Raw genomic sequence first — 27523 nt, 5'->3', positions numbered from 1 at the left:
CGCGGATGTGTCACTTGTTCTTGCCAGTATTTTCGGTTCATCTCTGTCTCGTGGTTCACGTAAGCCACTATGGACTACCCTTTGACCCATGGAAGGCGAGGTTCACTTGGCCAAAAATACTGATCCCCTTTTTCACAGAAAGTTCTTCTAACTTTCTCTTCTTTTTGTAGAAAGTTCTTCTAACTTTCTTTGGTTTTAGTAGAAAGTTCTTCTAACTTTCTTCCCTTTGCTTTTTAAATTCGTCATAGATCATATGAGTGCAATCTTAGAATGAGAGGTACCGTGCGGCATTTAGAATAAGTTAAGCGTATGTGTGTGGGGCTCCATGCAATTAGTATTAAGTTAATGTATGTGTGTGTGTGTGATACAAGTTCTTTGCTGGATTGTGGTAAAGAACTTGTATATGCGAGCCTATGAGCTGAGTAGAGTCAGAACTCATTTATCCTTCTGATAAATGAGGTTGCATTTGGAGGGTGGTAGGGATTTGGAGTTAGGGCGGGTCACTATTGTAACGTAGCCACCTCCTCGTGGTGTGACCTGGTAATCGATGTCGTTTTCTAAATATTTTTCACGAAATTATCTTTAGAAAACGATATCGAGCTAAGAGCTACGATTATAACTTCTCAATTTCATATCTAAATTACAATAATTCCGAGCTGTGGGAGGAAGGGTGGGCTCGGGCGCAGGTTTTTCGTCACGACATGTGGCGAAAAACCTGCGCAAATGTAAGTGCCTTTTGTTCTAACTTGCACTCATCTTAACGACAATTTTTTAACTTGTTAGATATTAGTTTGTAGTAGTAACCTATCATTTTTATTATCAGTTGCTTTAAACTTAAAAGAAAGTTCTTCCAACTTTCTTCTTTTACCCTTTTCTTTACTTAGTTTTACATTATACGAGTGCAATTTTAGAACAAAAGGCACATTTAGGGCTTTTTGTGTTGTAGTATGCTTCATATTTGTTCTAATTACTTTTTGTATGTTTCAGGTTTTTATTTTAATTAAGTAATTGAATATTTCTCAGGTATATTGTATATTTTACAGGTGTATTTCTACTGAGTCAACTCGAGATTTTTATTCCGAAAATGTTAATATGAATTTTGCATGTTAGCATAATATGCATGTCTAAACATTATAACGTTACTAATATTGCATTTGCTTCTCTGTTTCCCCCTTTTATTGTTACGACTAATTCTTCTGTAGGTAATGAATAGGTCATCATTGAAGACATCCATCGAGGGATGCGTGCGCTAGTTTTAAGTTATTTGATGCGTGCTTTAGTTCTAAGTTAATTTTATGCGTGCCTTAATTTTAAGTTAAGTGTGCTCGTGGGCAGGGCGGGTGGGTCCTTGTAAGTACCTCTCATTCCAACTTGCACTCATCTTCACAATTCTCAAACTTTGTACGCGTTAGCTTGTAGTATACCCACTTATTTTTTGTCAATCGTTCTGCGCCCAAGTGGATCATTGGGGGTTCATAGCGCTGTGAACACGCGGTAGAGGTGAGCTGCAAGTGCCGGTGTAGCGCGAGTGATATTCTTTGCCCGGCGGGGCCGAACGGGGGGAGCACCTCTCATAGCATGATGTGCCCCCCCGATCTGCCGCCATACTGCCAAGGGGCATCACGGCAAGGGTGTCCTCTGTATAAGTCGCCCGCGCGTCAGAAATGGGAAACCCTCCGCCAACTGGGGTGTATCACTCGTTCTTGCCAAAGGTATCTTCGGTTCATCTTTGCCGTCGTGGTTCACGTAAGCCACTATGGGCTACCCTTTGACCCATGGAAAGCAAGGTTCGCTTGGCGAAAAATAATGGTTCCCTTTTTTGTCAGAAAGTTCTTCTAACTTTCTTTTCTTTTGGTAGAAAGTTCTTCTAACTTTCTTCTCTTTTAGTAGAAAGTTCTTCTAACTTTCTTTTTTGCCCCTTTGCTTTTTTGCTTCGTCATAGATTATTTGAGTGCAATCTTAGAATGAGAGGTACCGTGCGGCGTTTAGAATAAGTTAAGCGTATGCGTGGGATCCTATGCAATTAGTATTAAGTTAATGTATGTGTGTGTGTGTAATACAAGTTCTTTGCTGGATTGTGGTAAAGTACTTGTATATGCGAGCCTATGAGTTAAGTAGAGTCAGAACTCATTTATCCTTCCGATAAATGAGCGATTTGCAAATGGAGGGTGGTAGGGATTTGGAGTTAGGGTGGGTCACAATCGTAGTCACCTCCACGTGGTGTGACCTGGTAATCGATATCATTTTCGATATGTTGTCCAAAAGACAATATGTAGAAAATGGTATCGAGCTAAGTGCTACGATTTATGTTTAAGTTAGAATGAAATTGTAATTGTATTATAATTATAAGTTATCATTTTTACAAGTTTCAGCTTTCGACTTTTACTTTTTCATCGCCGGCAAGGAGAACAAAGTACATGAATGCACATTAACATTTCAATTGTCATGATACATGAAATTGAAACTCGAAATAAATGACAGTTTAACCACAAAATTCTTTTTCTCTTTTAGGAAATAAAATTCTGATGTAAGGAAAGTTATCAAATCGAACATGTCGTAAGTAATACTGTCACTAATTATTTTTATCTATTTTAAAATAATGCATTATTTCACTTAATTTAGTGCCCAAGCAAATGGTTCATGTAATCAGCCAATGTGCACATCTCCATGCAATATTATTCCTGTGAATATTGTAGAGGGACCACCTGATAATTTTTGTACAGTATGTAATTAAACACAAAAGTATATTAATTATAAATAATCATGACATGGAATCAATTATTAAATCTCTCTATATGTTAATAGGTTTATTCTGCAATACATCCGTTTACTCCTTATAGTCCACCTTATACGCCTTGTTCTCCTCGAAGTTATTCATACTGGTATAGTAAATACCAACCATATACAACATTACGGAATGTTTGCAGTATTACTTGTCCCCCTTACAGTAAGTTACAAATTCAGATCAATGATATCAAAGAATATAACATAATTCAACATTGTAACTGCCTTTTATTTTCAGCATCCAGCGTTTACAGATGTTAAATCAAAGTTGCCAGACTGTAAAATGTGTTGTGACTGCATAAATAATCAAATATTCTTTTGTAATGACTAAATAAAAAATTATTGTTGCATAAATTGCACTATTTTATTTGTACAAGATACCAATTTATGTACAAATACTTTGTTTAAATACCATAATTTGACTTGCAGTACAATATATTCTACCATTCGCGAACTTTACTTTGTGAGGCATGTGTTAGTATCCATGTATTGTATTCCTTCTTCTTCCTTTCCACTTGATTATGCCTTCTTTTGGCTTTACATATTATATATTTTCTGTCATTCCTCCACATTAGAAGACAACTTTTACAACGCCGATGCAACACAGTTTTCATTTTTAAACCACATGTTAAATTATATATTGGCAAAGAAGGCTGAAGCAATGCCGGTGCACTAAGCTTATTTGCATAGGTGTTTGATAAATTGTATAAATTTGATTTATTGCATATATAATGCATTTTACGATTCATAACATTGTTTACTGGTTCCACAGATATTTTTGGAATAACAGAGCCTATATTTTGGCATACTCTTCTAAATAATGAAGACATATTCATGATTCCTGTAAAAAATACATTTTTATGTAATTGATGAAGTTTCTAAAGTAGTAAAGCAATATTTTTAGTAGTTATTGTATTGAAATAAGAGGTTAGGTACATTAAAATTAAGATTAAAGTAATTAAAATTTAACTATTAACAATCTTTACATTCGTGATAAGTTATTTGTTATTTTAATGCAATACATACTTCGCAAAGTATAATATGATTTTTCTTTTCTTGAAGTTTATAATAACTACTTTTGTAACCAATAAAAAGATTCACATCCGATCTTGTTACATGAGGAATGATCAAAATATTAAAGGCTGTACGCATGCACTGTTTTAAAAGGTAGTCAAAAAAATTATTTTAAGCACTTGTTCTATATTTTCAGTCATTAATTGATTAGTTTAGATGAATTGTCATAGTACAGTTAAATAAAACACGTTATGTAAATGTACTATTTACATCAAGACTTAAAACAAGTTAGTTTCGATAACCATTTGATCAAAAATTGTTTGTAACTGAAAGATTAATTCGATAAAGTGTAAAATTTAACATAAAAAATGAAATACACTAACCACTTTATGATAAAAGAACGTATAAGTTAAAAGAAATAAAATATAACCTACAAAAATCGAGAACAATAAAACGAAAAATAAATTGTTTCAGATAATTTATTTTAACCCTAACATAGTTATCTGTGCTATATTTTTAATCAATTTGGAGTGATAGCATGTAATTAATAGCGATAATTCCTACTCCTTAGGTTATGTTTTATTTCCTATCAGACTTAATGAGAAATCAAAATGTTTAATAGTTCGTTACATGAAATGTTATTTGCAGTCACGTTTAATGCATAAATGCATACGTAACCACGTATTCGATTAAGATATATGAAATTATTAAAATGTTATTACGAAGAATAAACAATTTTCTACAAATTTCTGTAAGTATTTCACAACTTAAACTGAATCACATATTTTATTTATATGAGTCTTCTTAATCATAATATTTTGTATGGTAAAAATGTTAATATAGTGGTTTGGAATTTGTAGGTACCTTGTCAGAAGATAAGTAATAGGTACTTAAATTTTGTACCTGTTGTAGTAGAACAAAGTGGAAGAGGTGAACGTGCATATGATATTTATTCCCGTCTTTTAAAGGAAAGGATTATTTGTCTAATGGGCCCGGTATGATACCTTCTTCATTATAATATTAGTTTATCATATATCCAACTACCAACAAGACATTGAATTTAAAAATGAAGCAAGTTATATTATTTATAGATCACAGATAACGTGTCTTCTGTAGTGATTGCTCAACTACTATTTCTTCAGTCAGAAAGTAGTAAAAATCCAATTCATATGTACATTAATTCTCCTGGTGGGAGTGTGACAGCTGGACTTGGTATATATGATACCATGCAATATGTTCTTCCTCCAGTTGCAACATGGTGTGTAGGCCAAGCATGTTCAATGGCTAGTTTACTATTAGCTGCAGGAACAAAAGGCATGCGTCATTCGTTACCTAATGCAAGGATTATGACGCATCAACCTTCAGGAGGAGTGTCAGGACAAGCTACTGATATCCAGATACAAGCATTAGAGATATTAAAACTTAAAAAACAAATCAACCAATTATATGTCAAACATACAGGCATGGAATTAGAAAAAATAGGTATGTAAATTTTGTAAAAATATATTAATGCAGTATTTTGCAATATGTAACTTTGCAGAACAATGTATGGAAAGAGATAATTTTATGAGTCCAGCCAAAGCAAAGGAATTTGGAATTATAGACAAAGTATTAACTCATCCAATGCAAGAAGAAGAAGAAACAGCAACAAAAAGTACGAATGTAGCAGAGACTACCCTTGAACTTACGTCACAACCATGATATTAGAATTGGGAAATAAGTGTTCAAAATTGTAAAATTTTATTAAAACATGTATTTATCAATATTTAAAAATAGTAATAAAACATTTTTAAAACAATTACAATTTATATCATGTATATAACTGTATTTGAATACACTAAATGTGCCCATATTTTGTAAACTTTACGTAAATATAAAACATGAAATGATGATTTCATAAATGACAAACATGAATGTGATATGTTAATAACAAATTATTCAGATCTCTTCACATTTCTTAAACAAGCACAATATATCACCAAGCACTCTTGCTATACGATAAAAATATATAATGCTATACTCATAGGCGGCTGGGCGAAGTAATGGAAGACGCGATTCTGTATCAAAACATACCTATATATGTACAAATTATGAATAATTTTGATTGAAAATTGAATACCTTTTTCCTCTTAGCGTATCGATACTTTATCATGGCAGTTATATGCTTTAAGTACTCTTAACATTACTGTAGGTTTATAACTTCATAATATTCTATATCACCAAAAATATATCGTTACAAGGACGGAATTGATTATGTGTCTCGATCCTAGACAACAATATAGTGACATTACATGTCATTAAAAAACATATTCCCTTATTACCAGCTTTTGTAAAACCAGTTTCACATATTCTTTTTAAATTGCATGATCTTTTTGATTTAAATCACTGAGGGCACACTTGAGCATGTGCCAACATCAATATGTCTTTTTTCTCTTTAGGAAATCTAAGCTCTCTTCCTGCTAAACGTGCCGCTTCAAGTTCTCTTTCGGCTAATGCCAATTCCATAGCAACGACACCGCCACCGCTTTCGTGTTCCCTTGCTACCCAATCTAGTGCCATTTGACTACGCATATCGTCGTCCAAAGCTCGGTGACTGTAATGAGCAACTACTTCCTGTCTGCTGCACTGTCTTTCTCTCATAGCTTTTAAAGATCCATTCCAATGAAGTAATTGAAAGACCGTCATTAACTCCTGAAATTCTAACATAGTTCTTCCGCGATTGCATTCCAACATAAAACGAAACGCGCCTATACCTGTATTTGGATCCTCTTTCTCATCTCCACTTCCCTGAAATATTAAGTACATTTCCATAACTATTAACAATAAATAAGCTTGACTAATTGGAAATACAACATACTTGTGTTTGATTGCCAACACCATTTGATGTTGCAGAAGGCTTGGCAAAGCTGGCTCTTGCTTCTGCAACTGCTTTTTCTATGAAGTCATCTGTTATTTTCCGTGCTGGATGCTCATTAAAAACAGAATTCATCAAAGCAATTTTTGCTGCCGATCTACGAGCTTCTGCTTTTGTAGGACAATTTTGAAAGCTACCAAAACAAGATCCACCAGGAAGGGTGACATAACATACATAAGGTGGACTGGTACAAGGTACAGATTCATAAATAACTAAAGCTCCATTTCTCAATTCTGTTCCTCTACTTTGTTTCATTTGCCAGAATTCTTGCAAAGCTTCCACCACATTGACTAAAAAAATAAAATGACACAAATCAAAATTGATTTAACAGTGAGAAACCTTTTCCATACCTCTTCCATAGCCTTGAGTATGTTTTGCAAAACTATTAACAACAGCTTCCACTGCTTCCTTTAACACCTGTTTGTCCCTGGCATCCACCAAACCACCCGTGATACCCATATTTTCAGGAACACGAGATTTAGTTTTAACTGGCATTATGCCCTGCATCACCTTTCAGAAACTTACGTACATTTAAGTGCTGAAATTTAATTGAAGATAATTAAAATTAAGATTAAACATATCATGTAATTTAAAAAAGTTAAATTTAAGATCTAAGAAATAATAGTGAATAGTACTTTGTCACACTGTAATATTTAAAAAGTGATAAATCTTAGAATAAAAGAAATAAAAGAAGGTACATACATAACTAAAGTCAAAGTGACAATATTAGTGAAGATTGTCTCTTTCAAATGTTTGATCTGACGGATCCTGAGTGTTACACGAGTACCAAATGGTAAAGTAAATGTTGTGACATCGAAAGCAAAAGACCCAAGAAGAAACTCCGAAGGCCCACCTGCAGAGACCCGGATGCCCAGGAATTCGCGTAAATTACTCTCCGATCGGCGCACAGAGCGCTACGGGATCAAATTGCAAGACACATACAACGCGTTTAATGGCCTCGGACCACTGACGACTTCCAGAAAACCAGGACTGTCCACATTGGTCCAGTACCCTGTAGCACTCCGATACCCTAACACTTGGTTACAGAAGCTTGCCAACTGAAAATAAACATATTTTTACTAGGAACAGTGTCGGACAATTTTCTTGTAGAACCCGCGCTTTATGTCAGTGAATGGTAAATCATATGCTTGTTCAGAAGCTTAGAAATTTAGAGATTCAAAAATTTAGGATATTGTAGAATTAAAAAATTTGAAATAATTAAAATTAAGAAATTTATTGCCGTGCTTGTAATCCATTTCACATGTAGCAACAGAGCCCAGCGAGCATTTGTAGAGTCGATTCCAAAATTATGCGGGATCAAAAGAATGCATTTATGTATACTCGATATGTGCAAAGTTCGGAATTTAATATCTTATTTATTGTAAGAAATTAATAATGTTTACATAAATGAGAACAATCTTAGAAATGTTTGAAATAGATAGTCGAATGCTCCATTAGGTTGCAATTGCGAATAAAGCGCCATGCATGAGCCGTTTTACAAACTTCATTGAGCGGTTGATAAAAAAGTCGCGTATAAAAAGTAGTAATCGTCTTTATCATTTTTTCTGTTTGTTGGTAACATATCCCAACAAAATAATACATTACATTCTAAATATTATAATTTCATATGATAAGAGAATTTTTTAGCAATATAGAATTACTATTGAGCTTAAAGTGTTCTGTTTCAATACTGTCTTAAATTTATAAATACATTAATATTTCAGAATATTCTATCATGACTGGAATAACCATTCCATTTACTTTTGTTAGTCGGGTAATTTAAAGTTATGAAGCATAAATGATTGTATTCTACCTATTCCTTTTCCTAAATTCTATGGTTTATGACAGGGTTTTCCAAACTTTTATGATCTAGGACCCTCGGTAATTTTACATGACTCATTCGCTTATAATGCATGTTTGCTTTAGGAACAAATGCTGAAAAGAAAATATGGCATTCATAACTTTCCAGCCTTTTACATTTTAATAATTAGCATTTAATTTTATGATTATACCGGGCTAAGTTGAAGACCTTTAAAGGTCCTAAATGCTTAAAACATTTTGGTACCCTTTTTCTAAATATCTGAATAAAAATATAAATCATGAAATAAAATTTTATTTTCCGCAATGGTATTTTGGAAATTGGGGATTTTTGAACTTTAAAAATTTGTAAATTTTAAATCTTAGAACTTTGAAAGTTTGGAATTGTGGAGCTTATGGAATTTGAGTCTTTGGAACTTTAGAACTTTGGGACCTTAAGACTATAAAGATTTGGCGCTTTAGAATTTAAAAAGTTTGAGATTTTGAAACTTTGGTGCTTCATGGCTTTGAAATATTGGAAATTAAGAGCAATAACAATGATAAATTTGTATAATTTATCATTTTGTTTAATATCTTAAGCATGTGCTTATTTCATTCAATGGTTGCTCCAGCCCTGTGATTACGGCTTGGAAGGTAAACTATTTACGCGCGCATATTTCCCGCGTGGTCAGGGCGTAAATGCAGTCATGCATAGGTATGCGTTTGTGTGTGTTCGACGGATCAGCTGAGCGCCAGCTGTGCTCGTCGTGTCGACCAATAGGAATCGATTATATCGTTGCACAGCAGCGCCTCGATTTCTCGACCGGTGTCCACTGGTTTGGCGTTCCCGCGAAACATTTGTTCTAAACTTTCGTTCGCGATTTAAAAGCGTTATTTTGTGCGTATATACACATTTTTTATTCAGTTATACTTTGGTTTTCGTTTTAGCATACACAGTTTGTTCAAGTGAGACAATAATTTTCAATATTACTTGAAAAAATTGTGCTATTCCGAAGCGGGAAAAACAGATGCGCAGAACGCGTAGGTGCTTGTGACTCCTAGGATTTCTGTATCGCCAACACACAGTGTTTTGTGTTTTAACGTGAATGCATTCTATCAGAACGATAAAATACAGTGTTCTCAGTTTACAGACAGTAATTTTCACGAGTTTCAACGATATCTTAATGCGTAAAAGCGTGACGACAATAAGGCGTCTGTCAAAGGACGCCAACGTTGCACCACGTTTGCATAGCCCTTAAAATCAGCACATATACGTGGAAGTTATATTGTTTATGCATTGAGAGTAAACGATAGAGGTTCAAGGAAGGTGTTTTACGAAAATTTGGAATTTTTTTGCCCCTTTGAGGTTATGTTATACATATAGAGGGCGTGACAGTGCCAGATTGCAAGCAGGGGTTGGTCATCGTTTCGCGCGCTGGTCTCCCGCGCTTCGAGTTCCACGTCTTATATTTTTCTCAAGAATTATTGTTCAGTGATACCTGGAGGCTTGTAAATTAATTGGAAAAGATTTTGAAAAATTTTCGTGTTAAAAGATTTTTTGCCAACAAGAAATTATGGCAGAAAATATTGAATCAAAAGCAGCCAAGTATATGTGCATTATGGCGATCGGGTGCGTGTAAGCTTCGCGCGCTCTTTTACTTTTCGGCATTTTCCTGGTTAAATTACTGATCGTATGTTACTGAAATTTGGCCAACGTTTAATTAAAATATCAATTAATCTGTGTATAAATTAAAAAAATAAATTTTCGTCCGAAATAATTTCTGAACACGTCGACAATTTTGCAGCAAGATGCCACAGACAAGGTGAGTGAACGACTTTCCATTTGGTCTGAAAATTTAATTTAATCCCTTCAATATTTCATCGTAAAAATTTATAATTTATTTGAGACCAATTTAACTGATTTTAACAATGTATTGTACTTTTTGCTTTAAAAAAAAATCAAGAAATATGCATGTATAACCTTCTTCAATTAATATCAACTTCTCAGAAGATTCAGCAGTTTTGCATGTATATTATCCACACAGATTTCAAGTTAATAGTTTTATACATGATTTACAACCAGTGATAGTCGACCATAAAGTTTATCTAAAACGTAGATGATTTCCAAAAGACATTAGACGTTGTATAACGTAATTTTCTGTTGCAATTCAAAAATGTTTTTCTCAACATTGTACATAATAAATTTGTTTTTTTTTTGTTCAAACAAATCTTAAGAGTTTCCATAATGGTTTCAATTCAAATTGGCTTTTTTTGCTTCATGCAGTTTACAGGGAAAAAAGTCACAGACTTATCTGCAAGGAGGTAAAGCAACACAATCCTTGAAACGTAAAAGACGTACAACAGAAATCTCTGAGGATTCAGAAAATTTGTATCCGCCTAATAAAGTACCAGCATTGTCACAGACATCATATTCAGAGTCATGTCAAACAGTACATTCTTTAGAAAATTCATGCACACCACATCAGGTGTCTCCATTGAAAGAACAGCAAGAGCCAGCCACATGGTCTGAATTAAGAAGTGCTACTTGCTTTTTAACACCATCTTCATCTAATAATATATCAAATAGACCCAGCCCACTACCTTCATTTCCATGGGCAGATGGTTCTCAAGTTTGGTCCTTCATGTGTTTGGGAGATCAGAAAACCATTATTCAAAGGAATCCTCAGATGTTTCAAAGGCATCCAACATTGCAGCCAAGAATGCGAGCTATATTGCTGGATTGGCTAATTGAAGTTTGCGAAGTATATAAGCTACATAGAGAAACATACTATCTTGCGATGGATTACATAGACAGATATTTGTCCATACATCAAAATGTACCCAAAAATCAACTTCAGTTGATAGGTATCACGTGTCTTTTTATAGCTGCCAAGGTTTGTATATTTTTTAGTTTTAACTTTTTTTTTTATTTTAACTTTGAATAATTGTTTTAATGATATGTTTATTTTTTTATAGGTTGAAGAAATATACCCACCTAAGATAGCAGAGTTTGCATATGTTACGGATGGAGCATGTACAGAAGAAGAAATTTTAGGAAAAGAATTAGTAATTTTAAAAGGTCTTGGATGGAATTTATCTCCTGTAACAGCCCCTGGTTGGCTTAATATATATATGCAAATTGAGTCTGGTGATTGGTCAAAACCTAATGCCTTTATTTATCCTCAATATGGAGGTCTGCAATATTCCCAGGCAGCTCAACTATTGGACTTAGCTACCTTAGATGAGGGAAGTTTGAAGTTCCCTTATAGCCACATAGCAGCAGCAGCTATCTATCACACCCAAGGAAGAGAATGTGCTTTAAGAGTATCACGTATTCCATGGGAGCAACTTGCACCCTGTGTGAAATGGCTTACTCCATTTGCTATAACAGCTGCAGAAGAAAGTTCTCAGTTTCTTTTAAGATCTACTATACCACCTGTGGAGTCTCATTCTGGATCTGGACTTAGAGCATCAGTACCTAATATAGTGATGGATGAATCACACCGTATACAAACTCATGTAGTAGATTTAAATATGTTAGAAAGGGCACAACAGCGATTAGTAGATGAAGTCCCTCCTACTGATACAACTGAGTCTGATTCAAATCCTGAGTCTGGTAGACAGAGTCCAAATGATAACGGAATTTTAACTCCACCATCTAGCAGTCAAAAAAATTCTACCACACCGCCACATCCTCCGCTACAGTTACATCCATATACATAATTTAATATTTATATGCACTTCGTATGTTACGATGAAGTGTTATGTTTACTAATTGCTGGTAAATAATTTTAACTAAACACCGATAGTGTATAGGGAATATCATTTAATTGCTTACAAATTCTACCATGTGTAAAATTGCACATGTGTTACGGAATCGCATCAGTGCACGGTAATAACAGTATCGTCTGTATGTTATCGTAAATAATATGATGCTTTCCATTTAAATCCACTGTTTTGCGTGGTGGTATTTTTGTTGTAACAATAAGATTCACAGTACAAGGTGTTAACCACTTTCTACAGTGTCTAAAGAGACACTAAATTAATTTAATATTACTTGTTTTACCATGGACGCTAAAAATGTGCCTTATATAAAGGAATCGTAAACATATACGACAGCCTATGGCTATGTTCTGTGATTATATTCATGCAGTGAAACTTGATGCATCGTATTAATATGTTAGTATGAATTTAATAATTATTACCATCTTTAAGAATCAAAAAAACTTTAGTGCCTGCAAAAAGTGCCCTTAAAATAATCGTTTTTATTCATTTCCGAGATCAACAGAGCATTGTGAATAGTATTCTTTTACGTAATTCGCTTTATTTTAACGCAACGTATTATAACAATGCGTTATCGTGCTGGGTGAATGTATTTTTATGTATATGTATATTGTGAAGTATTAATAATAACAAAAAAAGTAGAGAGGGTGAGAGGGGATGAATGCATGCGTGAAGTATATAAGACTAATAATTATTGTATAAGGTAGAAACTTCGTGATGAATTTACACTGCCTTATATGTAGTGACGCAGCGGTTTATACACATTTGTATGAAAAACTTGACAATAAATATTTGTAAATTGTAAAATTAAACAAACGTTGCTTCGTATACACCTCTTGTCATTGATGAGTTAGATAAAAATTCAATATTTTAAGGAAATTGAGAATATAGAGTTCATTCAAACTAATAATTTAATTTAATCGTTAATAAACTTACTGATCATGTTTTGTAGGATGATGAATCGAACTCCAAAGTCTACATTATCGACAGTGAAAGTATCCTAGCAGCGCCACGGTGTTTGATTCAGAAACGCAATGACGCATCGCGATTGGCTAGTGCGTTTGCATTCAAGTTATCAAATACCAGACGGCCGTTAAGAAAGCGGTTGTGTGCCAAACATTGGAACGGTGACAGAATCGAAGATCATACAAGAATTTTTAATCAAATAGAACAATTCGTGTGTTTTAACGTTGTACTAAATTTGTGTACCAATCGTGACATAAAGTGATTATAATATTTATCGTGGGTACACGTAGTCGAAGAGAAATCGTGTTTTTGTTGCCCAGAGAAGATCGACTGTGAATGCTAATTCCAATAATTTTAAGTGTTCTTCAATTTGTACATACTACATTTCAAAATAATTACAACAGTGTAACGACGAATGTATTTAATCGAGTCGAATCTTTAGTAAAAAGTGAAAAAAAGTATCGTCACGATGTCAAGTCCAAGGAGCATCGGTAGTTCAACTCGAGAAGGCACTCGAATAGTACTTCGAGAAATTACTGCATCCCTACACAATCTATCGCCGATATCTTTGCGTCTCAAGGTATTTGAACACTTTCTCTTAAAAAACGATAATGCGTTGTACATATGACAACGAACTCCGAATTACTTGCATATTCAGCGTTCTTATCAGTATCGTCGTTTTCTTTTTACCCTGTCGCCTTTCTTCTGTTTTTATTGCTAACAGTTGTGCCGGAGAATCCCTATAAATAAACCCTGAATCTCCAGGAGCACCTTGAAACGAAAATAAGTTTCGCTTCCCGCGCGTTGCCATTTGACGTCTGAAAAGAACGCATGCTCCTATAAAATTCATGTTACTTTCTTTTTATGTGGAAATGAGAATAACTGTGTTTATGTTCTAAACGTGACGCATTTCCCGAACACTTTACCGTATATCAATCGTTTATTGATACATATCGTAATATCTGTCACGTACATAGAATAAATTAACGAAAGTACAGTTAACACTCGACGTGTACCGCGAATCCACGGTACTTGTAAATGTCCGGTGCATTTCTTGTATGTATAAAACAAAAACTGGTTTGTTTGCGGCGTTGTACAAAAATCATGTTCCCGGTTAAACCGGTTCTCGTCGTTACGATGAAAAACCTACTGGATTTCCGTGTGCTTCTGGTCACGAAAACAATAAAAATTAAGTTATGCAATATAAACACGGCAATTTTAATATCTAGTCGAAATGTAATATCGATAGAAGAAAAGCTAAGAGAAAACACACGTTAATAACCTCTGCATAAAGAGTCACTTCAAACTCATTAAACTTCGTATATTAAATATCTCCTTATATCGCATGAATCTAATCTTTTTCATGCAGAACTAAATCGCCTCGAACTACGTTTAGTACGTCGAGAGAAAGTGCTGGTTAAGCAGAGTAACATCGAATATTCATTATAGAATATACAGCAATTAATAGTGATAGTACTACCATAAAAGCGAAACGCGCGCGCTTGCGCTTGCGTGTATGTTCTACTGATATATGTTTCTAAATTTCTAGATTTCTATCCATAAAACCCAATATTTCTGGATTTCAGTATCTGTGTAAATCTATAGATCGCTAGGGTCATTTTTATACCGATAATGCTAAACATTATCGTTTCTGCAACTCTATGGTGGCAACATAATTGCACGATGGTATCGAAGTTCTTTTAGTACGAATTAGTACGAATATACAGATTTTTCATTCAAGTCCGTTGATTTTTCATAATTTAATGTTTTTAGGTATCCTGCAGATTCGTTCAATGATGTCGTGTCAGCACCTTCTTTCTCTATCACGGTTTCGAACGCCTCCAGATAAATCTTAATGTCAGCATCGATTAATCGAACGTTCGATTTACCATTGAAACGGAGTTAAAAACAGCCGCGATTAACTGGCATGTTCACGTGTCACTCCAGAGATAGCGCTACACGAACCTCACCTCTCGCTATCTCGAAGAGTGTTCCACCACTTCCATAGTTGGTGATCTTTGTAGCGTAATGCCCATGCGGCGTGTGCGCGGTTCGACGTTACGACAGCGGTGTTAACAGCAAGTGTTAGTGCGCGTATCATCGTGGCAAAAGACAGTGGCGATGATCCTGTGGTCGTTGATTCTGCTCGACGAACCGCAGGCTCGTTCTTTGCTGCTCGTGATCTAGCCACAACCTTCATCACGGATCGCTACATCATCGTCGAAAGGTGAGGCGTTCGCTTTTTGGCAGCATCGTCGTTTTTCACAGACACGACAGTCACACGCGCACGTATATGCATGTCGGTGGTCGCGTGCCGAGTCAGTGGTAGTGGTGGACTGCTAGAATATCGACTGGACTGGAGAATGCGCTGCGCTAATATTAGAATTTCGACCAAAGATATCTTCCGTTGATCCGTCACGTTCGGTGAGTGCGTGGTTTTCCGGCCAAGTCTCTCCTGGCAGCCAGAGACAGGCAGACTGCGAAGGTGATAACTGTGTCGTCAGACCTAGTTCCTCCTCGCTCGTTTCGAAGCGTCGTTTTCTTATCGAATGCAATCGTATCGAGCTGCATCGAGTCCTTTTTTCTTTTGTTCGAGACAGTAAAGAGGGATGAAAGAGACACACCCTTCTTGAGAAGTGTCTCTTTCTCGGTCATCAAGACCAGATGGGAATGACTCATATAACAGATAGCGTGTGTTGTGGTCTCGATGATGTCAAGAACACGCCGAATAAGGAGAGCGCGAGCTTCTCGAGTTTCGAATAGGAATTGCTACTGATTGCATCGCTTCGTTCGCTCGAATGCCTTGAAAATATCGAGTGCTCGAATGAACGCGTTCGATTTATACCGTAGATTTAATGAGTAACGCACGGTATAATTTGTAGTTCGCCACGGTTCACGATAAATGTTCCTCGTAATTCGGAGTGATTGAGTAATCGAATATCGAGACGGGGATTTTTCATTACTCGCGAATATTTTTTGTGCTAACGCGTAATGCATTGCATTCGATAAAAAGAGGTTTACATTCCAAGGGAAATGTTAAGAGGCCATTATCGCGTCTGAAGGTGTCTGTACATTTTAAATCGATTTCCCGCGAGACTGCAATCGAAGTCGAGGGGTATTTACGGAAGATGCGGTATGTGTGAAATAAACACGTTATATATATTCTAAAGGTTTAACGATTAACAAATAAATTGTATCATGCTCTTTGCATTTATTTTGCTCTTTTGGTTTAATCGCTTATTTTCATAGCCTTTATGTGGGTGTTTCAATTTTTCGCGCCATTCAGGAGATACGTCGCAAAATTAAATCTATAGGTGAAATTAATCTGTTCTCCTACTATCGAAGAGAACTTTAACTGGCATTAGAAGCATAAACACTCGTTAAGAGCGTTAATTGGCTCGATGCATGCTCATCGTTGTTTATTAATTAAGAAACGTAATATCTAATATGTAGACAATATTCAAATCATTCTGGGAAATCTATTACTACGTTTCGGTAACTTATGTAATTACACGTTAAAAAAAGCGTGGAATGCTCGTAAAAAGTTGGCATGAATATTCCTCGAGTTAATGTCTTATTTCGCGATACCGAATTGCGTTTTAAGGAAAACAAACGATGCATTGGTTGGCGTGTTGCATTAATGTACGATATGCATGTTCTACTTTCTAAACGCGTTTATTTCAATTAAAGCGTCCATAGAATTCGCCTTACGTGTCCACGAAAATCGAACCGAAATTAGACGGCTAATAATTCGGTCAGGGTTTGGACAATATATAAATAAGTACATAGTCATCGAATATAATTGAAAGACGAATAAAAAAAACTTTCTGGATCGGTAATTAAAAGAGATACCTTCTTCAAACATATCAGTCTGAAACAGGCTTCTTAATTAATCCCGAAGAAAGCGAAAATTTGATTCTTTAATTAAGCAATGCAGTATTACTCTACATTTTGAATAACTTTCAAGTTATTTATCTACCAGAGGATAACAGAAATGCTAAAGTTTCTAGCGTTCAGTTTCTCTAATCTCTCTTCTCGAAACTCCGAAGCTACGCTTTAAATTCTCAAACGAATCGTTCCATCGTCAGTTTTCGTTCTTTCTTTCAATCGAGAGTGAGCTGGCTAAACAACTTCTCATTTTACTTTTCTGTGCTTTTTAAGTATTCGACGTTCAAGTATTGGGTAGATAGTGTAAGACGCACCAGGTGTGTCAGTGAGCAGTGACGGGCAGATTAAGTGTTCAGTGAAAACCCGCTACTAAGGAGTCTGAATGTCTCGAATTTCGGATGGTTGAATATTTCATTGATCCAAATTTGCGATGAATATTCGAATAACTTAGAAAAACACGGGGTAAAATGTAGGGAGAGCCTAGGGTGGTGTTAAGGGAGTGTAGGAAGATCTAGGAACATCTCCCCACCCTATAAACGAATGCTAAACCTAACGCATGCAGTGTTCGGTGCCCGCGAGTGCACGCAGCTCGCACATTAGTGCACCGCGCTCTCGCGAGTGCAGTAGCCGATGTTGCAGACGCACTCGATGCGTCAATTATCGCATAGATAAACTGCGTCATTGCTGCAATCGTAACCCTTTATAGACGAATTTATTCTGGACAGTGTATAGTGCGTGTGCGCGGAGCAAAGAAAGATAGAAAAAAAAATACACAAAACTACGAAGAAGGGGTGAATGGCAAGGTTGAAGGATGTTCCGTGTCGTCCAAAATAAACGTGTCAGGGGGTGAGGATATATAGAGGGGGGAAAGATGGGGGGGGAGAAAGTAAGAAAGTTCACAACGTGGGGTTCCGTTGAACCCGCGTGTAAATATGGTCGCGTATCGGGCGGCAGTGACAGCCGAAAAGTGGAGGTCCTTTGAGAAGTCATGGGGAATCTCATCCGCAAGGTAAACTCGTGGAAAAAAGCTTCGTATTCATTTTTTAATCGATTTCACGTTCGACAATAATCTTATCGATGGATTAACCCTCTGCCTTGCTGTTTATCGAACGCTGGAACAAAGGATAAAAATCGTGTGCAGTTTACAACTTTGGAAACGATGTAAAGGTAACGAGTTCGACTTATAGCGAAAGGCAAAGGGTCCATCGTTTTGGTCGATGACATTTTTGAGGATATGAGGAAGGCTGTTTTTTCTTCAACTTTTATAGAAACTTAACACGTTGAATGTCGTGAGTCACTTGCAGGGAACGTGAGTGAAATTTTGTAGCAAGTTAACCCTTTGTTGCATGTCTTTTGGTTTTCAAGAAATACGAAAGAGAATTTTACAATGCATTATGTAACAGATTATTAGGTTATTTGCAATACATTGCAACAGAGAGTTAAGACATGTCCTTGTACTTAACACGTCAACTATCATAGGGGGCTCATATTGGTTCTCGGTATTCTGGATTTGGTATAATAACTAGCAAAGAGATAAACTTTAAACAATATATTAATATATCGAGCTATATACGGTTTGCTCAGCGGCATCGTGAACAAAGCATACAAATTCATTTCACATTCAACGTGTTCGAAACCTGCACATATGGTAGATGTTAGTTTTATTTATCGTTATTAACATGCACACGCACGAACCATCCTCGAATACCAAATAAAGCATTGGAACGGAAGAAAGAAAGAACTACATTACTGTTCAGCAAAGTATATTTAAACGATACTGTGAGTCTCTATTTTTCTTTCGTTTCAAGGATTCTTTGTTTTAGAATTTTATAGCTCTTAGTCTTTGCACCGAAACTTCGCATGGAACGATTCCTCGTTTGGAAAGATATTCGATTTCTTCTATTTTTAGAAGTCGATCGAACGCAATAATGGACTTGGCGTAACTAGAGTCCAAGTCATCAGTCTTCAGATTTTTAGATTTCCAAATTCCACATCGAACAAGAAACCAAATTACGCCAATAGTTTCCATCGTCAAATTCTCCGAGGCGATAAGTATCTCCGTTGAATTTCGATGGAGTAATTGCACAGGAACTGTTATCTCGCGAATCAATCCGAGCCTCGTTATAAGAGCTTTTCGTTCGAAAACTCCTCGAAACGTTCACCTTTCCGCCACGTCTACCGAGTGACCCAGAAAACGGGCGTATCGTGTTCGCGGAGCTAGACAAAGCGCGCCGTCAACGTAGATTTGCGAATCAACTCGCGTGCAAAATTTTGCGTTTCATCGTGGCACGACCTACTTCTTGCCTTTCGTCAAACGTCTCTATTGTCTGATCGCCTTTTTCTCCCTGCACTCGACGAACAAATGAAAACAAAACAGGGAATAAAGTACCTCCTTTTGCCTCCCTGAAACGCGATGGACCACTTCACCATTGATTATCGTTATTTTGATGAATACACGATGTGTTATTCATACGGGTTTCACTTTGTAACACGTTCGAGGTCAGGGTCGAAAATTCTTCGTTTTTTATTGAAACTGATTCAGCAATGACAGTATTTTTATAAATTGTAACAGATAGTGTTAGACGCAACAGGTGCGTCGCTTGTTGCAACACGTGCATAGCATTTGACGCAGCAGGTCTTGATCGATCTCGAACGTGTTAAATCACCTTATAGTTATTTTGATCACCTTACAGAAACTATTGTTATGGTAGCCATTGTAAATCTGCGTTTTCTAAAACGCAAATAAAAGCAAATGTAAGCATCATTACAGCAACCCGCATCTTCACTCTCATCACGACACTTCAAACGTGAATTCATCCCTTTATATTCTCAACATAATATCTGCAGTCCCGGCTGAAACACATTTCACAGAAGCAGCGATCTTGAAGCTTTTAAACCGCTTTAATATAAAAATACGTGATATTGAGAGATGCAAGCGTCGAACCGTAGAGATATCTTTTGTGGACTCGAGAATGTCTTTTATCGCGCTGCACCTGTTACCCCAGGATCGAACGCGCGGACGATCAAAAATAGGTCAGACTGCGAATAAGCCATCCTGATCGTGACTCCAGCTCGCGTGAAAACTGGAGTTTATTTTTTTCGTCGATTCATCGAACACGATCCGGCGACAACTGATCTTGGCACGGATTCGCGGCCAATACTGGCGCGCGAAGATCCGGCAAAACAAAATTCTGCTCTCTTCTCCCTCTCGCTAGGTATATTTTATAATTAGTCTCAGCCTCGCGAAGTTGCGCAATTTCTGAAAGAAATCGCGAGCCACGCCGTCAGCTGATCTCCGCAATCAGTGAACGACGATTGCTCGCGGGATACGGGCACGTTGAACCGTTCTCCTCTCCACTCGTCTCTTCTGGTTCTCGTTCGCGGGAGAAATGGAATATATCAATAAACTGCTGCAGCGTGCCGCCGCGATCCCGGCAAGGACGACGTCGCCCACGCCATCGGTATTTTGCGTCGAACGCGACGCTTTGCTCGTTACCAATGTGCCACTCGAGTGCCTGATTAACGCGTAGTTTATACGAATCCGTTCTAGCGCGAGGATCCGCCACATGCTGTTCATTCGATACGATTTTACATCGTGATACTTTATGATGTAGATCATTCATGTTCATTTCACCGTGAGAGTATTCAGTTTTATGATGAAGCCCTTGGAACTTTGATTCCGCTTCAGCATCACTTTATCTCTGTGCACTGATTTATGTACGAATTGTGAGCTGTTGCAATATGTAGTCCGTAAACATGATTCTGTTTATCTTTGTTTCCACGTACAGAAATAGAAGATCCCTGGACCCATTGAATCTATATTGTATAGGACCAGATACAACCTTACTCCTACCTGGTTACAACAGCGAATTCACTATCCAAGCCACCATCCTAGCATCAACGTTTATTCAGACCTCAAAATCCTTGCAAACTCATGATTCTGACTAGTGCAACGCAGCATGAAAATACTTAGAATAGAATTAGCGGAGTCGAACCATCTTCTCGTCCGACTGACATCTCCTTTCTGTTTAACAGAGCGGCAACGACAGTCCAGCAGCGAAAACAGCGGAGCATGAGGTGAAGGTTCGATTTGCCCGCGAATTTGCCGACGTCGGAGCGATCACTTATGCCACTCCAGAAACTCTGTCTTCGGCAAGCAGTTTCCAGAGTCTAAACAGTACCTTCAGCACCAAGAGCAGTAACAACGGCGTGGCCAGCGCGGACTCTTTGCCTCATAGTCCTAATCAGATAGTGAACAGTTCCTACGTGAATCCAGAGATATCAGGCTTGGACGACTTGATCCTCGGTTGCGCCGAGATACAGCTAAACAGCGAAGAGGATCACTCGTGCAATCATAGCTCTCAGGATCTCAGTCAAGATCAGACGTTCGCCTCAGCCACTGACGACCTAGGAGCCGATCGTACTAGTGAGTTTTCTCTTACAGATTCCCAGAATGGCACACAGATTGTAGAAACCGATTCGACTGCTGAGGAGCGCTCGTGTACGCCCAATCGCACGCAAGATTATCAGGACCGACCCATTCTATTAGGCACTGTCTGTATTAGACAACCCTTGCCCGTAGCCCTCGTTACAAACAACAAACAAAACGAGAGCTTAAGAACTCAGGAGTCGATCAACGAGAGCTTCAAGACTCAGGAGAGCTCGAAGAGCCAGCAGTCGGTGAACGAGAGCCTGAAGAATCAGGAGACGGTATACGAGAGCTTGAAATATGAGTCGATCAGCGGAAGCTTGAAGACCCAGGAGTCGATTAACCAGTCGATTTCACCCAACAAAAGCGCCGATGATTCTCATGGAACTAGTAGCTCGGTGAACAACGTCGATGATGTTTCTCTTCCACGTCCCAGTCCCGAGGAAACTAATTTGAATTCGACGGTATCCTTGTCCCTCAACGAGGAGATTTCGGACATCTGTCAACAGGAACAACGTACTTCGTTAGCAAATAATTCGACCGAAGCGAGTCCTTTGATCTTGAACGTACCCAACTCTGCTTTGAACTCGTTTGAATCTTCAGGGCGCGAGGAGTACTCGTTGCCTGGTATATCTACGCTAGCGGAACAAGTGGAAGGGCTATCGCTGCCTAGTATACCGACATTATCCTCCTTCACGGTAACAGACTCCTCAGGGTCGAATGAAAACGACTCTCGCGAGGAGAAGGATGTGAAGAACCTATTGCCTAGATCTTCGTCTCCCGTTCTCCTTGACGGTAGTCCCGCCTCTTCGCAGGATGCGCTAAGAGGAAGCCCTATTAGGGAATTACTGACTAAAAACAGTTTGTTAGAAGCAACCTCGCCTAGTGTTTATCATGCTGCAAGCGATGAAGAGAATTGCACGAACGACACTGCCGTCGTGAGACCGAAAACGCCTGAAGTTCAACAGAATTTGGAGCAGACGAGTGTTCACGAAACTGAAAGTAGTAATATTGCTGCTAAGAAGGTTGAGCTTTCTCCGCCAAAGAAAGGTAGCCTAAATGTTTCTTCTTCCAGGAAGGAAGAAGTAAGAAATGACGAATTAAGTAAGTCCTCGGACACCAAACGAGTAGACTGCGTTGAGAAAGTAGAATCGATAGATTTGGCCAAGGTGAAAAAAGAAGAAGAAGATAACGAGGAAAAGTTAGATAGAACGCTTACCTTGCAAGATATTTCTTTGAATGCAGAAAGTGGACTGGACTTGGACCACTATACAGACTTTCAACCGCAACGGCAAAGTACTTCATTAGACACATTATCCATTCAGCAGCCAAATTTTGAGGACTTGAAGTCTGCTGCAGCCGAAGAGGTTGCCAATGATATTTTTAAGGCCTCGTTGGAATTCTCGAATGAAACAGATCATTTCGTCAGCGCGACATCTGAATGTAATTGCTCCTACAATTTATCGGAATCAATTCGTTCTTCAAACGTGTGTATCTGTTTGCATTAATAATATACTTTTTTCCAGTGTTTCAAGATCCTAAGTGCTTCGACTTTTTGATAGCTCACGGAAACTCGAAGAAAAATACTATAAATCGTTTGAGAGCGGAATCTTTATATGTGAAGTTTGATCCATTGGTATCGGACACCAGCATGTTACCTCAAGGAAATGCTCAGCCTATGAACGAAGAGCAAAATGGCAAAAGCGAAAACGCACCGACGGATATTACCAGTCCGAAATGTAATCCTGCCATAGCTGCCATTGACAGGCTACTTTACTTTAGTCCTATTTCTACGCGCACTGTTCAAAAGATGGAGGAACCTCGAGAAAAAATTGTAAGTGCTCAGTTGGTCATTAATGGTTCAACGAATGTATAGTTGGTTAATAAGTATATTAAAGGTATGTGTTTATATTTTTATTATGTAGGAACAACCTGCAGAGGAACCAAAATCAGAGACTCCACTTATTATTGATATTAATATGAGTAAAGAATTAGAATTAGTAAAAACGACTGTACTGCAATTAGAGGAGGAACTGGAGAAACAGAAGAAGGAATATGAAGTGGAGTTGGAAAAGCAGAAGAATTCTTTTCAAGAAAAAATGAATAAGATGCAAGCACAATTGGCACAGGAGGTAAAAAGTAAATCTCAGATGACGTAAGTTGATTGTTGTTTTAAAAATAATCTCAATAGAGTAGACTGGAGTGGACGTAATTGAAATGCTCTTTCCAGGGTCGTGGTCGAAGAATATGAAAAATCGATTAGTCGACTGCTCACGGAGAAAGAAAGGGATCGTACGAATTTTGAACAAGAGAAGGCGAAGCTTCAGGAAGAATTGCAAGCCACGAACGTTCATTTGACCAACACGGAAGCTGCTTTCAACGATGTTCATCAGAAATACGAAAGGTTAAAAGGAGTTGTGTCCGCGTACAAGAATAATGAGTCGGTATTGCAGGAAAGTATTAAAGAAAATATGGAAACTATAAAAGATTTAGAAACGCGGTACGACCAGTTGAAGAATCACGCTATGGCTCAACTCGAAAAGTAAATATTTCAAAATAAATACTTAACTAAATACGTGTTGTTCGAAACGCGTTATTTCATTAATAAATATTTCAGAGCTAACTTTGATTTGGACGCTATGCGAAAGCAGCATGAAGACGAAACGGTGAAACTTCATGCGATGTTAAGGAAAGCAGAACTTAAGAGCAATTCTCTGGCTGAGTTAGTCGAGCAGAAAACTAAAGAGAACAAAGAACTGACGCAAATATTGGACGAAGTGATCGCCAGGGTGGGTCATCAGAATGCGGAATAACGAGCGAAAAAATAAACGAGTATCGCGAGTGCAACACGATTAGTCTTTATTTTTTTACTCGGCCCTTAACATTTTAGATACAACTGTATGCTAGGTACGATTGATATACATGTATACAACGCGTTGTTTCTAAAATTATTAATTGCAAAGTTATGTTTTGTTTCAGAGAAGCACCTTTTATTAATTATTTATAAGTTGTGAAATATATATATATATACTATTTTACCGCTAATAAAAAAATAAGTATATTAAAAACAACCTTTTCATTTTGTGTTTAAACAGTAAAAACGTGTTTCAACATTCACACACCACGCGTTAATGCTTCACGCGATTTCTTATAATACATTTTCAATATGTCTCACTAAATTCAGTTAAATAAAATCCACTGTTTATACATATTCCACCCTGTCATACAAATAACAACTGATATTTATAGTGATAAATAACAAACTTCCCATAAAGTCCAGTCAACAGTTTTTCTGTACTAATGAGTATTGTCAATCTGTTGGTCTAGCATCGATCACAGACAAAACATGGTGTTTCGCTAATTTCAACATACGATCACTTGTACTCCCAACTTTACGAGGAATATTCTTATTCTCCAATTCAGGCATAAGTTTTTTGATAGTTCGCGCCAAGTTCGTGGCATACTGCTTGAACTGTGGATGAGTCATTCCTATACCTTCGCTCCGTAAAGCCTCTGCTACTGCCCATAATAATTTCTGAAAGTACATAACTCGTTAAAAATTTAAGGTAAACTTTAACATTTAATAATCGAGAATTTTGAAAACCACTGATTCACTGATTTTTTCATGAAAAAATATACCTTTCTATGTATGTCGCTAAGTTCGTTTCTTCCTTCAGTCACAGATGCTTTATTTTTTTCTATTATATTACTCGATGAATATCTCTCCCACGAAGGTGTCGTGCCATTATGCAATTCGTGAGAGCAATCAAAAGATAAACTTTTCGGCCACTTGAATCGCGGTCCTTCTAATTCTTCCTCGTTTTTTCTTTTTCTGGATTCTTCAGCTTTTTTCTGAACAACATCGAAATCGTGGTCCTTTGTATTCTGTGTAAATAATGCACGTTTAATATTTTGAGAATTTGGCCCGGTTATAATCGTCTTGCTTGGCCCAGCGCGGTCAGGAGGAGGGCTTTGAAAAAGAGCACGTTTTGAAGTTTCTATCTTCGCCTTTACTGGACTAGGTCCATCTAGAACAAGTCTTCGGGCTACTCTTTTCTTTGTTGAACTCTTCGGAGTTCCCCTCGGACTTTTACCTCGTGGACTTTTACCACGTGGACTTTTTCCTCTCGGGCTTTTACCTTTCTTAATTGTAGGTTTTCTGAATTAGAAAGAATTGTACAATTTAAATTAATGCAAATCTTTTTGAAATATAAACGTATTTTAAATTGAAGACATACTTAATATTTAACACTAGTAGCTTCTTATTATTAAGTGCTAATCCTTGCAAATTTGCACTAGAAAATGTTTTCCGTCTTTTTGTCAAATGATTTAATCTCTTTCCTGGACTTTGGCCGTTATTACGTTTAGCTAAAAGATTTCGTTTTTTGGCACTTCCTGGTGCTTGTTTAGAGAACCACACGGTACAAGTAGATTGAGTTTCTGCTCCTATGTATCTTTCGCATAGTTTTGGTACAAGATTTTCAAATTCTTCTATTGCTTTGTTTCTGTTGTAACTGAAATTATATAAACAATTATAGATACTTTTGCATAAATACAAATTAAAAGATATATACAAAACATTAATGTACTCACTGTATACCATGAAATTTGTGGTGGTATGCTTCTGGCCATGACAAAGCAGAAGCTTCCTTTTCATTAATGGTACAATACAAAAGTGATTGCTTTTCTTCAGAAGCAAGAGATATTTTGGTTTCATTTTCATTTGTAGTTGCCTGTACATGTTCAGAATTAGATTTTCTTACATTTCTTTCAGTATTAAATACACTGCTCTCATTATTAGGAACTACTTGTCTTAATGTACAATTATCACTTGAAACATTAGATTTTAAATCTATCATAGATACACTATTATTAATGTTACTTTGATATTGTGGATCACAAGCATCAAAAGCAGTACTTAAATTTCTAAGCGTGCTTTTGTTGCATTGATAAGGATTAATTATACTGATATTTTCTTTGTGCTTTTCCAGAAATTCTTTATTTATGTGTTCCTGCAATTGTTCAGGTGGTAATACACCTGGTGTCCAAAATAGATGCTTGTTCTCATAAATACGCACAAGAAATTCTGAACAATCAGTTCTACATATTGTAAGTTTAGGTGGTGGAGGTACACCACTTAAATATTTATTAATCTTAACTAGCAAATTATTATCGGATCTAGCAATCAAATCAGCCTGAGTAGGTTTCTGTGGACTAACTATTACCGGTACTTCATTCGTTAATGTTTCATCATTCTTTTTATCATCTTCGATGTCACTGTCAAACATCTCTGGACTAGAGATGTTTGGAAGTTCTTTTTCAGTCCTAGGACTTCCATCTCTGTTAGAGGAACAGCAATCCATGGCATTGTCTGAAAAAAGAAAAGTTTATAAATATACTCATCCTATCAATTGACTAGTAAACATAAGAATATCAAATTCATAGATAAGATAATAAATTATATCAAATGATAATGTTTCTTAGAAAATACAACGTTAAGAAATCTTACATACGGCGCGATATATTCGTTATAAATCAAGTACGTTAGCTAACCTTACACAATTTGTATCACGCAAATAATTCCAGCATAATATTATTGCGAATGTTCACTTGAACGTCATTTAACATTTAAATATAATTCAACGTCAAAATGACGATTAACGTGTTGCTTTGTTAGGCACATTGTAAATTCTAAGTGTCTGAATATTATGTTTTCATATGAAATAGGGTACAATTAATTTTGTTGCATTGTGCAGATAAGTTCAAATATACTTACGCCTTTAAATGAATCAACATTCAAACGTTTTTCGTTCAATAATTCACTGGCTAGCAGCCAAATTCATCTGCTGTTTCTCGACAACAGAAACGCAGTTCTCTACGTATAACATAGTATCTCCTACAAAAGTATAATATACGTCATGCATCTGACGATAGTATGTTAAGCTCGT

The 27523-nt window shown here is 36.8% G+C and overlaps 6 protein-coding genes across 11 annotated transcripts; 4 read left to right on the top strand and 2 right to left on the bottom strand.

Moving 5' to 3' along the window:
• The first annotated feature begins 2208 nt into the window (after positions 1–2208).
• LOC105664021 (uncharacterized) lies at positions 2209–3138 on the top strand. Of its 2 annotated transcripts, none has more exons than XM_012296710.2 (4): positions 2209–2413; positions 2512–2556; positions 2623–2722; positions 2806–3138. In XM_012296710.2, exons 2-4 carry the CDS (start codon positions 2552–2554, stop codon positions 3043–3045), a joined length of 345 nt encoding a protein of 114 aa, XP_012152100.1. In that variant the 5' UTR covers positions 2209–2413; positions 2512–2551; the 3' UTR covers positions 3046–3138. The 2 variants fall into 2 exon arrangements, with proteins under 2 accessions (XP_012152100.1, XP_012152104.1); XM_012296714.2 differs by having other exon boundaries at positions 2209–2556; positions 2806–2947; positions 3023–3138.
• Positions 3139–4446: 1308 nt separating this feature from the next.
• Positions 4447–5606, top strand: ClpP (Caseinolytic protease proteolytic subunit). Its single transcript, XM_012296668.2, has 4 exons — positions 4447–4549; positions 4659–4793; positions 4890–5280; positions 5339–5606. Exons 1-4 carry the CDS (start codon positions 4511–4513, stop codon positions 5497–5499), a joined length of 726 nt encoding a protein of 241 aa, XP_012152058.1. The 5' UTR covers positions 4447–4510; the 3' UTR covers positions 5500–5606.
• Positions 5513–7753, bottom strand: lft (Limb expression 1 family member lowfat). Of its 2 annotated transcripts, none has more exons than XM_076539593.1 (4): positions 7415–7753; positions 7063–7250; positions 6656–7002; positions 5513–6585 (listed from the first exon to the last, which is right to left on the bottom strand). In XM_076539593.1, the coding sequence occupies exons 2-4, from the start codon at positions 7217–7219 to the stop codon at positions 6181–6183; spliced, it is 909 nt and encodes a 302-aa protein (XP_076395708.1). In that variant the 5' UTR covers positions 7220–7250; positions 7415–7753; the 3' UTR covers positions 5513–6180. The 2 variants fall into 2 exon arrangements, with proteins under 2 accessions (XP_076395708.1, XP_076395709.1); XM_076539594.1 differs by having other exon boundaries at positions 7566–7743.
• Positions 7754–9273: 1520 nt separating this feature from the next.
• On the top strand, positions 9274–13120 carry CycE (cyclin E). The gene is made up of 3 exons (XM_003700006.3): positions 9274–10332; positions 10794–11403; positions 11486–13120. Exons 1-3 carry the CDS (start codon positions 10319–10321, stop codon positions 12230–12232), a joined length of 1371 nt encoding a protein of 456 aa, XP_003700054.1. The 5' UTR covers positions 9274–10318; the 3' UTR covers positions 12233–13120.
• Positions 13121–13359: 239 nt separating this feature from the next.
• tacc (transforming acidic coiled-coil protein) lies at positions 13360–24646 on the top strand. 3 transcript variants are annotated; one of them, XM_012296596.2, is made up of 6 exons: positions 13360–13838; positions 21182–23018; positions 23102–23409; positions 23501–23730; positions 23806–24117; positions 24193–24646. In XM_012296596.2, exons 1-6 carry the CDS (start codon positions 13728–13730, stop codon positions 24386–24388), a joined length of 2994 nt encoding a protein of 997 aa, XP_012151986.2. In that variant the 5' UTR covers positions 13360–13727; the 3' UTR covers positions 24389–24646. The 3 variants fall into 3 exon arrangements, with proteins under 3 accessions (XP_012151986.2, XP_012152003.2, XP_012151995.2); XM_012296613.2 differs by lacking the exon at positions 13360–13838 and adding an exon at positions 18032–18155; XM_012296605.2 differs by lacking the exon at positions 13360–13838 and adding an exon at positions 20429–20607.
• Positions 23560–27508, bottom strand: mi (cyclin E-interacting protein minus). 2 transcript variants are annotated; one of them, XM_003700004.3, is made up of 5 exons: positions 27352–27508; positions 26169–26946; positions 25814–26089; positions 25215–25734; positions 23560–25110 (listed from the first exon to the last, which is right to left on the bottom strand). In XM_003700004.3, the coding sequence occupies exons 2-5, from the start codon at positions 26936–26938 to the stop codon at positions 24886–24888; spliced, it is 1791 nt and encodes a 596-aa protein (XP_003700052.1). In that variant the 5' UTR covers positions 26939–26946; positions 27352–27508; the 3' UTR covers positions 23560–24885. The 2 variants fall into 2 exon arrangements, with proteins under 2 accessions (XP_003700052.1, XP_076395705.1); XM_076539590.1 differs by lacking the exon at positions 27352–27508 and adding an exon at positions 27129–27270.
• Between the last annotated feature and the right edge of the window lie 15 nt (positions 27509–27523).

This window comes from Megachile rotundata, chromosome 14 (genome assembly GCF_050947335.1).
Source record: "Megachile rotundata isolate GNS110a chromosome 14, iyMegRotu1, whole genome shotgun sequence".
Lineage (NCBI taxonomy): Eukaryota > Metazoa > Arthropoda > Insecta > Hymenoptera > Megachilidae > Megachile > Megachile rotundata.
This window is presented reverse-complemented; position numbering and strand designations above follow the sequence as displayed.

Excerpts from the sequence above, each read along its gene's own strand:
- LOC105664021 (XM_012296710.2), top strand. Across the intron at positions 2,723-2,805 it reads CACCTGATAATTTTTGTACA|GTTTATTCTGCAATACATCC; the intron begins GTATGTAATTAA and ends ATATGTTAATAG.
- ClpP (XM_012296668.2), top strand. The coding sequence starts at position 4,511 with ATGTTATTACGAAGAATAAACAATTTTCTACAAATTTCT. Across the intron at positions 4,550-4,658 it reads ACAATTTTCTACAAATTTCT|GTACCTTGTCAGAAGATAAG; the intron begins GTAAGTATTTCA and ends TGGAATTTGTAG. Across the intron at positions 4,794-4,889 it reads TTATTTGTCTAATGGGCCCG|ATCACAGATAACGTGTCTTC; the intron begins GTATGATACCTT and ends TATTATTTATAG.
- lft (XM_076539593.1), bottom strand. The coding sequence starts at position 7,219 with ATGCAGGGCATAATGCCAGTTAAAACTAAATCTCGTGTTCCTGAAAAT. Across the intron at positions 7,003-7,062 it reads TACTCAAGGCTATGGAAGAG|TCAATGTGGTGGAAGCTTTG; the intron begins GTATGGAAAAGG and ends TTATTTTTTTAG. Across the intron at positions 6,586-6,655 it reads GTGTTGGCAATCAAACACAA|GGAAGTGGAGATGAGAAAGA; the intron begins GTATGTTGTATT and ends TTAATATTTCAG.
- CycE (XM_003700006.3), top strand. Across the intron at positions 11,404-11,485 it reads GTCTTTTTATAGCTGCCAAG|GTTGAAGAAATATACCCACC; the intron begins GTTTGTATATTT and ends ATTTTTTTATAG.
- tacc (XM_012296596.2), top strand. The coding sequence starts at position 13,728 with ATGTCAAGTCCAAGGAGCATCGGTAGTTCAACTCGAGAAGGCACTCGA. Across the intron at positions 23,019-23,101 it reads CGTCAGCGCGACATCTGAAT|TGTTTCAAGATCCTAAGTGC; the intron begins GTAATTGCTCCT and ends ACTTTTTTCCAG. Across the intron at positions 24,118-24,192 it reads GCTATGGCTCAACTCGAAAA|AGCTAACTTTGATTTGGACG; the intron begins GTAAATATTTCA and ends TAAATATTTCAG.
- mi (XM_003700004.3), bottom strand. The coding sequence starts at position 26,938 with ATGGATTGCTGTTCCTCTAACAGAGATGGAAGTCCTAGGACTGAAAAA. Across the intron at positions 26,090-26,168 it reads CACAAATTTCATGGTATACA|TTACAACAGAAACAAAGCAA; the intron begins GTGAGTACATTA and ends ATATAATTTCAG. Across the intron at positions 25,735-25,813 it reads CTACTAGTGTTAAATATTAA|AAAACCTACAATTAAGAAAG; the intron begins GTATGTCTTCAA and ends TTTCTAATTCAG.